Source organism: Macrosteles quadrilineatus, unplaced genomic scaffold (assembly GCF_028750875.1).
Source record: "Macrosteles quadrilineatus isolate MER2022 unplaced genomic scaffold, UCM_ALF_1.0 Scaffold_2__2_contigs__length_208266976, whole genome shotgun sequence".
NCBI classification, from domain to species: Eukaryota; Metazoa; Arthropoda; class Insecta; order Hemiptera; family Cicadellidae; genus Macrosteles; species Macrosteles quadrilineatus.
The window spans coordinates 129068346-129078655 of NW_026542595.1; the positions used below are offsets into that span (position 1 = coordinate 129068346).

Consider the following 10310-nt stretch of genomic DNA (forward strand, 5'->3'; position numbering starts at 1 on the left):
AATTATCAGTTACTGTATATCTTATCTAAAAGCTATTCAGTAAAGCATTTATGTTTTATAAATGATCAGTTTCGCTTCTTAGTTATGTTACACAGATGTATAGCTGTAGTAAAGAAGTTTGCTATTCTTGTTTAGATATTTTTGTAACTTTTACAAAATGGTGCCGTGGTACAAAAGGAGGAGAAATTGGATGGATAAAATACCGCCATGTAAGTTCTGGATGTTCTTTTTATATGAAACATATATTAATTTTATAGCAAAAAATTTCTTGATACAATTAATTTTAGGGATGGACGGGATTGAATTTTTAGTTCGGGACGGGACGGGACGGGATTTTTATTTCCTTCCTGATTTTCGGGACGGGACGGGACGGGATTTTTTTCTGTGCATAAAAAGAAAGTACTGTATTGTAGTTACCAAAAAAGACATACGAAATCAATTTTTACCATTTGTGGCACTGATCTATAAAAACCAAAAAATGGGTAATTTACAGGTACCTATAGAAACTTGTGACTCGCGGGTCACGGGGTGATCGTCTGTATGACTCACGGTCACGGCGCGATCGTCGTCATGACTCGCAGTCACGGCGCGATCGTCGGTATGAATCGCGGTCACGGCGCGATCGTCGGTATGACTCCGCGGTCACGGGGTTATCGTCGGTATGACTCGCGGTCACGGCATGATCGTCGGTATGACTCGCGATCACGGCTCGATCGTCAGCATGACTCCGCGGTCACGGCGCGATCGTCGTCATGACTCGCGGTCACGGTGCGATCGTCGGTATGACTCGCGGTCACGGGGTTATCGTCGGTATGACTCGCGGTCACGGCATGATCGTCGGTATGACTCGCGATCATGGCTTGATCGTCAGCATGAGTCCGCGGTCACGGCGCGATCGTCGGTATGACTCCGCGGTCACGTCGTGATCGTCGGTATGACTCGCCATCACGGCGCGATCGTCGGTATGACTCGCGGTCACGGCGTCATCGTCGGTATGACTCGTGGTCACAGCGCGATCGTCGGTATGACTCGCGGTCACGGTGCGATCGTCGGTCCAATAATCGCGGCCACGGGGCGATCGTCGTTATGACTCCGCGGTCACGGCGTAATCGTCGAATCGACTTCGTCTCTTGCGTTCGCGGACCTATCGCTCGCAATAACGGCGTTATCGGCACTCGCGAAGCGGAAAAATCGCCGACGATCGGACCAAATCCCGTCCCGAAAAATTCCCGAGTCAAATGTAATCCCGTCCCGATAATCGGGAATATTTTTTTCCCAAAAAATTCCCGAAATTTCGGGACCCGTCCATCCCTAATTAATTTGTATCATTATTGTGTAAAGCTTGAAAAATAGATTCAAAAGAGGAGTTTGTTTACTGTAGCAATAATTTTGTGCTGTTCCTTGCCATATGGCTCCAGATAATTTAACCAATAACATTTGATTTTATCTAAAAACTGCTGTTATAGGAATTTTTAACTTTAAGTAATATATTTATTTTATCTAATAAAAAAAACATGACACATCCATGTACTATGTATCTGTACGTTCTGAATAACGAATTGATTGATTGATTGACTATTGATTGATACAACCTAGACATATCCCCATGCTAAAGTTGTCGCCAGTATAAAAAAAATCAAAATCATCGCATTTATTGATGGGAGCCACCGACAGGTTGTGCTGATCTACAAATTATTTATGTTGAATACACAAACTTTTTTACCAAGTCAAACTAATGGAAAGAATCTTTGGTTGCTATAGCAACTGTTACGACTCATAAAGTTGGTCAGCAGGAAAAAATAACGTAGAAAATATAATTTTAGACACTAGCGCATTCTGGAACGGTCAAAACTCCGCTCTTATTACTACAATTGTGGACCTTGTTTGGCATCATTAATTGATGGCCCAATGACAAATGACATCAGGGCCTGGCAAACATTCTTGCCTGGAATCGAACCAGCGATCTTCAGATTTGAAGGTGAGCACTAACCACTCGGCTACCCAGACAGATTGGGTGCTGAGTTAACTGAACTTTACTGATTATTCGTAAACACATATAGAAACCTTAAGTGTTTAAATTATTAAATGTAAGCTTTGTTTTTATCCTTCCAGTGGAAGAAGTCGGCCAAATTGTCATCCACAGAGAAGCTTGGGGAGGCAAAGAGACATTAAAAGCTCACCAAATACTTCATTTCCCTGTTATGTTCATCTTTATGAAACTATTACCGGACATGCCCCACCATAAATACATGAGGACCAACTATCAAAAGCTTGTATGGCTACAGAAGCGGGAACGGGAGATAAATAATAAGTCGGACATCAAATACAAGTAACAGTAATTTAATTTATTTCCTACAACTATCGTAAATTTGATACTTGTAGTCATGGTAATTATGATTCATTGAATGTATATTAAAACCATAAAGGGTTGTACCCAGCTTTGGCAGGCCCCGGTAAAGTTGTCCGTAAAAATATACATTTAGCTTGTAAGCCATAACATTTTGCATCTCTATTATTAATACGCTACATGAAACTTTGTGAACAATATAAGGCTTTTTTGTTTAAAGATTTAACCCCACTGTACACCAAAATGTTTGTTTAGGTGCAGTGTAGATTTGCAAACTCGCCTTACATTTTTGGAACCCTTGGACTCTGCCCAAGCTCAGTGGCTTTTAAAAGTCCCCATGTTATCCGTCTGAAGAACATATTTGTTTACATTATGATCAGCTGGATAATTTAATTGCTGTTATATGAATATAAATTCAAATTTATTTTAAAAATTGAAATCTTACTCCATATTGTAGTCTGCTGTAGAACAAAGAATAATATTACATTAAATTTTCCAAGTTTGTTTAAACCTAATTATGATAATTGTTATATAGGTGGTTTCTTATAATATTAATAGAAAATTTTATGGCTGTTACTAGTTGATATTAAATAATGAACATCGTATTCCCAAAAAATAATTGCCTTCATTGATGCTAAAATATTAACCCTTTGAGTGCCAACGTCCGGGGAACCGGACGTTTTTAAAACGAGCCAAAAGTGCCGACGTCCGGCCGACCGGACGTTTTTAGAACGAGCCAAAAGTGCCAACGTCCGGCTGACCAGACGTTTCGTAATGATCGAACAGTTGTCATAACAACCGAATGGATACTCGGATTCTTTTAACCCATATATTAACATTGAGTCGAAAGTTACTAGATGCGATACATCGATTTTCGTTAGTCGAAATATCGAAAATTAGATTTTTACGAAATTTTAACCTAAAAATCGCCAGATCGCGCTTGGCATTTTTAGCGCGACCTTCGGGAAAAATCATCGGCATTTTTTGAGCGTTACTTTTATTTCTCGCCTGGCACTCTAAGGGTTAAAAGGTATAATTATTCATGTTTTAATTCACAAATATTCAACTCTGGGATCAGGTTTATTCATAAAAAAAGGTTGAATACCTTCTGTGTACAGTCAATTAATTTTCAGTTTTAAAGTGAGTAAGTTTTTGAATCTACTTCACTCTTCCATTTCCGAGAAGAACAGAATTTTCCCAACTTGGTATAAAGTCTGAAAATGAATCTTTTGGTTCGAAACCTTTTGATAAAAACCAGTACATTCTACGGTACAGCAGGTATACCTTTTTAATTATTTATGTTCTGTTTTTGCCTGTAGTTTCATGCTGGGTAATGATGGGTACATTTATGAAGGGAGAGGGTGGGAAGTAAGGCCAGATCTGTTGGGTAAAGGTTACGCAGATTTTCATGAGATGGTGGGTGAAGATATCCGAGGACAACCGCTGGCAGCTCGTAGTCTACTCATCGGACACTTCCCTGGGATTTCAGGTAAACCACTTGATAGTTGAGACTATCGGTAACCCTCTGATAGCAAAGTGAGATAAAAAAGTTAAGTAATTTATTGAGATCACCAGTTAATCACTTGATACAATATAGAGATTATTGGTAAATCACCTAATGACTACACATGTACTGTAAGTATTTTTCAACATATTGCAGCAAAACAGCCGTTTTTAATTACAACTTTTGGGGTCTAAAGCAGCTCTTTCTCTCCCTAGGGAGTAAGTCAGCTGTTAACTCAGTTGTAAATTCTGATTGTAAGCAATTGCATGTATCAAAAGTTTGTATCGATTGATAATCAGTTGTAGTTTGTTATAAGTTGCCTTCTTGACAATAGTGCTACATTGATGGTATGATGTACATCACAATCGTAATAGACGAAATTATTGAATCACTTAATAAACAGCTGATTTTTTGAACTAGCATAATCCATGTAACAATTCTCAAAATGACAAACTCTTTTGCATAGTAAACATGTTAAACATGTTGTAACATATTGTAAACAGATTCTTATTCTTATTCTTGGCCAATGACTGACAAAACCACCTTATTCGAAGGCTACTATTCATTCCCTTTAACTCTTTCTCGTTGATTTGAAATTCAATTTACGATTCAAAGCATATAATTGGTGTTCTGTGTAACTCCTAAAAAGTGATCTTGAAAAAGTGATTCGCCCATATTCTCAAGGACGTTGTTTGGAAAATATAAATTGAAAACGTATAAATTAATTTGAGATGTATTGCAATACTCATTCGGTTGTTTGCTCCAACAGATATAGAAGTGTACCCCAACATTTTATAAATGTTAGAGAATGAGTAAACTTACTTATACAGTTTTATCTATTAGATTTTAATCTTCTGCTTACTAATCATCAGTTGTGAATATTTTTCCAGATGAAGATATGGGCAAAAAGATGATCAGAGCTAAAGAAGCATTGATCCAGTTTGGAATAAGAAATGAGTACATTCATAAAAATTACAAAACTTATATTTTATAAGTCATAAAGTATACTTTCATATGGTTTAGGTTTGTTGTAAATACTAATAAGGTCTTCTTTAACTGTTATATATACATGTGTGATTGTGAAATTAAAAATTTTGTTCTCTTAATTGAACGAATTTGACTTTCAATTTCTTTGGCTTGCTCAGTTCTAGCTTTTAAGATTAGTAGAGCCTTGTTAGGCTGCAGTGTTGATGTGTGGCTAACGTTGCATCGGCCAGCCAGTTGTCATAGTAATAACATTAACAACTAATGTGTAAACATAACATTGCACAGAAGCAGAAGCTCCTTTATGAATTATTGCAACAGCTGTTAAAGTAGGCTGGGTCTGTGGGATTATACTTTTGTCTTGCCTTTGGCCTTGTATTAAGATGAGGCTATGGTATCAGCCTAACTTAAATAAAAAGAAAACATTGTTAATCCTACTGACTTAAAAAAGTCGGGATTTGCATTCTCGTTGATTTTGAAAACATTTCTTGAAACATGATTAACAACATTTCTTTGTGAATGCGTTTGCGAACCAAAGATAGTTGTGTTGGAGGGGGGAGGGGGGTTTTCTCAACATAAATAAATTGTAAAAAACTTTTTAATCAGAAAATACAAGCAATTGAGCAAACTATATTTCGATTCTACCTCCGAGATTTTAAAAATGATACGAACAATACTATGCCATAATATCTACAAGGAGAAGGAATTATAAGTTGTCGTATTTTAGGCTTAGTTTTCATAAAGTTTGACAAACTCATTTAATTTTTATTAATTGATATTATAAGGTCTTACCTTAGCAATCCTATTTTACCGATGCAAAATTAATTTCGGACCCAAAGGTCCATCATCAGTCGGAGTCTAGGTTAACCAAACTTTTATAGTAGAATCCACCCATTGGGTTTCGTAGAAAGTGCCAGCAACGTGTTCCCTTACTAAAGTGAGGTTATCCCACACTATGAAAACTTTGGTTGTTAGCCCTAATTGTTTTACTATTTTCGTGTCCACTATGACTTGTGTTGTATTAAATGTTATGACACTTTCTACAAAACCCAACGGGTGGATTCTACTATAAACATTTGGTTAACCTAGACTCCGACTGATGATGGACCTTCGGGTCCAAAATTAATTTTGGATCGATAAAATAGGATTGCTAAAGGTAAGGACTTATAATATCAATTAATTATATATAAGAAATCCTGAGGCTAAAATGATTTTATTTTTAATTTTATCTACCCAAAAAGCTAGATGTGTGTTTCTAGTAGCAGCAAGCCTCATTGAGCTAATTGCAACTTTTTATCGGTATGAACGATTAATCAGTATGATGCTGTCAAAGTATCAATTTCAATTTCTTTATTTCCAAACATATTAAAAATGGAACTGGAAATATTCTTAGTTAACATGTTTGTTGCAGCAAGGTAATTTTTTTTAAAGAGGTTAGCGGCCTCTTTTAACCTTGCATTTGGCCGTCCACATAAATTAAATGCCCATGCGTGGAACGTATCCAGCAGAGCAAGGGGTGAGCCGGTACAGTACAAAGGTGAACTGTACTGATAAAATGTTTTCGGCAGTGACCAGGATCCGAACCCACGACATCGCTGCCATGGGCCCGAAAGCCGCGACGCTACCAACTGAGCCACCGACTCACCTCCCTCCTGCAAAATCCTGTTGCATTCCTTCTCTTTTAATAGTCACTTTCAAACTATGGGTTTTTAGACAAAAATACTTAAACAGTATTGTTTTGAGCTGTTTATTGCTTATTCACACTTTAGATACATATCACAATCTTTATAAAGCCAAGTTTTATGCAATACTAGACAAAGAACCTTTGTTTATTTCCTCAGCATAACTGTTGACGACGCATGCAAAGTATAAGTTGACAACTGAAAAATAAATCATTTTATTCATTACTAACATAAAACTGAACAGACGAATAAAGGTTTGAATAACCTGTGTTACCTCTGTAACTGTTAGATTATGCATTGTAGTTTAATTTACTCTATGAGCTTCATAAATTATTGAATTACGAGGATTGTCCAAATTAAGGTCTGAGACTAACTCATGCTCGTCACTTCATCCACTACTATTCTACCCCATGGGATCATTTGTCTCGTCAGATTGTTCAAAAACGTTGTGAGAGAAAATTTACGCTCCCTCAAAGTATGAATCTTGTTCTGTGATTAAGTTTCTGTAGGAAGGATCAATCCCGGTTGATTATTGTTTACAGTTGTCAGATATGAACAAAAAACTGTTTCAACATAGAAAATGTGCATTCGAGGCTTAGTGATTTTGTAGAAGCACGTACATAATGGCAGAACTTAGCCGTCAATACTAGTTGACAACTGAGATTACCTAAATATAATCAAAGAACTTGATATATACTTGAAATGAAACGAAAATTATTATTTGTTGAGGAGAATGTTTTGACCAATGATACTTTGTTATGGTTAACCCGCCTCTTGTACTATAGATAACCAAACAATACGATTTGATTTTGACTTGGCAGGAGAGTTAATTTTTTTCACTATGTCTTCGAAAACAATGAGGAGACTATTTATCCCATAAGGGTGGAAACAGTTAGTATTATTATTAGAAACAGTAGGCCTAGTGGATGAAACAATTTACATACAACCCTCGAGTATATGAATGATATAAGTTATGTAATAATTTAATTTGAGTAACCAAATAAAGACAAAATTTACAAAACACTTTAAAAATTTTAATTGATGAGTAAATAGAATGATTTTAAACATTTTAAATAACCAAATAGTAACTTACTAGCTGTTATATTGAAGAGCATGAAGAGACAATGACTGTACAACACGCACATAGCAATGTTTGAACCAACGTCAATCACTTGCATGATTATGATTCCAACTACCCAAGACTTCAGCAAAGTTTTGTTTCTCTGGAACACATAGAAAGATTTCTAGGTATGTGTGTAACTATATGATATAAAGTTAAATCGACATTTAAAATTTGATCGGATTTGAACGCAAGCTCTAACACCACTAGGGAGCTGGTCTAGTGTTAGAGCACGGAACTTCGGTCACTGAGGTCCCAGGTTCAAATCCAGCCAATCACCAATAAATTTTATCTAAGTGATAATGCCGTGACCCCCTCTAGACCTAGCCTGGAGTAATGTAGAAAATAATTCTGAGCTAGAAACTAGAGGAATGAAACATAAAAATTACAACTACTCTTTAGGTACCCAAAGACTGTTACTATATTTGTTATCCAAATGTGCAATCTGACTCTGTAAGGATGGTTGCCAAGCAAATAGTAAACTATTGTAGTAAAAACAATCATGCCTATGTCATTGTACAATTGCTTGATGGTTAAGATAATAATGCAGTCCCTTGTTCGAAGAAAGACATTCTGAGAAAGATCTTATTGTTAGTCAATCAATACATTTACTCTTATTTAGGCTAAATAGTTATTCCAACTTACAATGAAGTAGCCTGTCATTAGTAGAACAGCCAATATAGTTCCCAAAAATGTGAGAACAAAGCTTGCGTACATGTACACCTGAACCGCTGAAAAGGAAAAATATTAGATTTTGTTGCAAATTAACTATACTATTTCCTGTGAATAGAAAATTGTATTCAGAAAATCTTAATTTAAATCACATGGGTTTCCGCTTTCACAAAAAGCGTTTGAAAAAACACACTTTCTCTCTTCTTTGAAAAATTTCTCCTGTGTAGACAGGGAAAAAAGAAGAAAATATATAACTACATTTAATTAAGTTACCCTTAGGATTTTTGAAACTGAGCCCAGCTGTTCTTGATCATTAAATAAGCGGGTGACTAATGAAACAGCTGATCTTAATCAGTAACAATGCTACACAGTACACAGATCATCTCACTCCATTACACTCACCTTTTATTCATATAAATGTTTATATGTTAAGTAACTAGAATAGTAAAACAAATAAATTAGAATAGTAAACTAACTTACCAAGCAAGTGTTCCCTTATTTTGACAAAATGTGGATCTTCAATCTCTGGATTTTCGATGGCTTCTTGGACATCAAGGTAAAAGTCAAAAGCACTCGCAAAGGAGCCAATTGAACCCAACTGCAAAACAAAACACAGCGTCTGTTAGTGTTATTCCAATAAATATTTTAATTCTCGAATAACTGTGCAGTTAAACTTCGGAAGTAAAATATCTATAAAAAGTAGGAATCACAATTAACTCATTGATTCCTGAATATTTTCATTATTTCTTTATTAATTATATTTAGTAATTATATGTCTTTTATCATTCATGTATTTCAACATAACATGTAGGTATTTAACAAAAATAAAAGCCAGAAAAGACTAATCTGTGTCTTCCGTTATACTAATGTAAAAATGTATACTATGCCACAGTCGGCTGAACAAGACGAGTGCAACTATTTAAACCCAGTCGACACTAGCGCTTGTTGGTTTGATTCGACAGACTAATTAAGCACCAGTGGGTTAGCAGTACGGTTACCTCACTGCAAAATACATTGACAGTTGTTTGAAATTCTTTAGTTTTTTACTTTTACTTACCAGAGCAATAATTCCAATCAAGAGTGTTCCTAATTTCAAACTGATCCCGCAGCAACAGTATTTCAGTGTCGGGGCGACTCTCATTTTCTTTCTACAAAAGACGGTAGACATAACAGACGTTATTAGACGATAACATAAAAAAGAGAACATATGGTTGTTAAAACTTTCAGGAACAACTACGGTTTGTAATAAAATGCAAAAATATGTCCTCCCTCCCTTTAATATAACTACATCTTTAAAACTATTTAAGAAAATACAAATTTTAGTTTGATTCACCTCTATACGTGAAGTTTAAACTATAATTAATTGGTATAGCTTAATAATTGTCAAATTTTCTATTTTGTACACATTATGGTTTGAAAATGGACCTCCTATCACATAGTAGTAGGACTAGGGTCTGTAGTTTGGATCGTTACCAAACGAAATTGAAGAAAGGCCCCTGGCTTGGAAAAGTAAAAAGTCTCGCTCAAAAGATAACTTCAAATCATGCATGGGTACGCATTATGATTTTAAAATGATGTTATAAAATTATGCCACTGCCTTGGAAATAACAAAAAAATTAAAATTTCTAAAACAAGATCTTGTAATAATAATATTTTGTGTTTGAAAAAAAGGAGTAAAGAGGAGTGTGGAAAATAATTTTGTGTTCTGTTGAGACACAAAAAATAAGAAGTTCTAAATTCTGTATGGGTACTGAACCTTTTATTTCAAAGGCATGAATGTTATACATAAAAACACATACTTAGCATATTTTTGGATGGATATATATTTTGTATTAGAATCAATCACACCTTAAACTATCAATACTCACCCAAAATCTTTACAACAAGTGCTATGGAAAATTTTAAAATCCAAAAACTGCATGAAATGGTTCAATATCGAATCTATTTTGTGTTTTCACTGGTTTTGTGTTCTATTTTGTAACTTGCCATGTAAGCTACTGC

General features: G+C 35.5%; 2 protein-coding genes across 2 annotated transcripts; one reads left to right on the forward strand and one right to left on the reverse strand.

Moving 5' to 3' along the window:
- The first annotated feature begins 128 nt into the window (after positions 1 to 128).
- LOC128984883 (peptidoglycan recognition protein 3-like) lies at positions 129 to 4845 on the forward strand. Its single transcript, XM_054404252.1, has 4 exons — positions 129 to 209; positions 2113 to 2329; positions 3667 to 3836; positions 4742 to 4845. The coding sequence occupies exons 1-4, from the start codon at positions 158 to 160 to the stop codon at positions 4843 to 4845; spliced, it is 543 nt and encodes a 180-aa protein (XP_054260227.1). The 5' UTR covers positions 129 to 157.
- A 1736-nt stretch (positions 4846 to 6581) lies between these two features.
- Positions 6582 to 10310, reverse strand: LOC128988173 (uncharacterized). Its single transcript, XM_054409410.1, has 6 exons — positions 10178 to 10310; positions 9367 to 9457; positions 8790 to 8907; positions 8283 to 8368; positions 7611 to 7740; positions 6582 to 6715 (listed from the first exon to the last, which is right to left on the reverse strand). Exons 1-6 carry the CDS (start codon positions 10228 to 10230, stop codon positions 6636 to 6638), a joined length of 558 nt encoding a protein of 185 aa, XP_054265385.1. The 5' UTR covers positions 10231 to 10310; the 3' UTR covers positions 6582 to 6635.

Bases quoted from the DNA above. Each gene is read 5' to 3' on its own strand.
- LOC128984883 (XM_054404252.1), top strand. From the start codon at position 158: ATGGTGCCGTGGTACAAAAGGAGGAGAAATTGGATGGATAAAATACCG. The intron at 210-2,112 runs GTAAGTTCTGGA...TTATCCTTCCAG, and splicing joins GATGGATAAAATACCGCCAT to TGGAAGAAGTCGGCCAAATT. The intron at 3,837-4,741 runs GTAAACCACTTG...ATATTTTTCCAG, and splicing joins ACACTTCCCTGGGATTTCAG to ATGAAGATATGGGCAAAAAG.
- LOC128988173 (XM_054409410.1), bottom strand. From the start codon at position 10,230: ATGCAGTTTTTGGATTTTAAAATTTTCCATAGCACTTGTTGTAAAGAT. The intron at 9,458-10,177 runs GTGAGTATTGAT...CGTCTTTTGTAG, and splicing joins ACTTGTTGTAAAGATTTTGG to AAAGAAAATGAGAGTCGCCC. The intron at 6,716-7,610 runs GTAAGTTACTAT...TTTATTTTTCAG, and splicing joins GCTCTTCAATATAACAGCTA to TTGTCAACTTATACTTTGCA.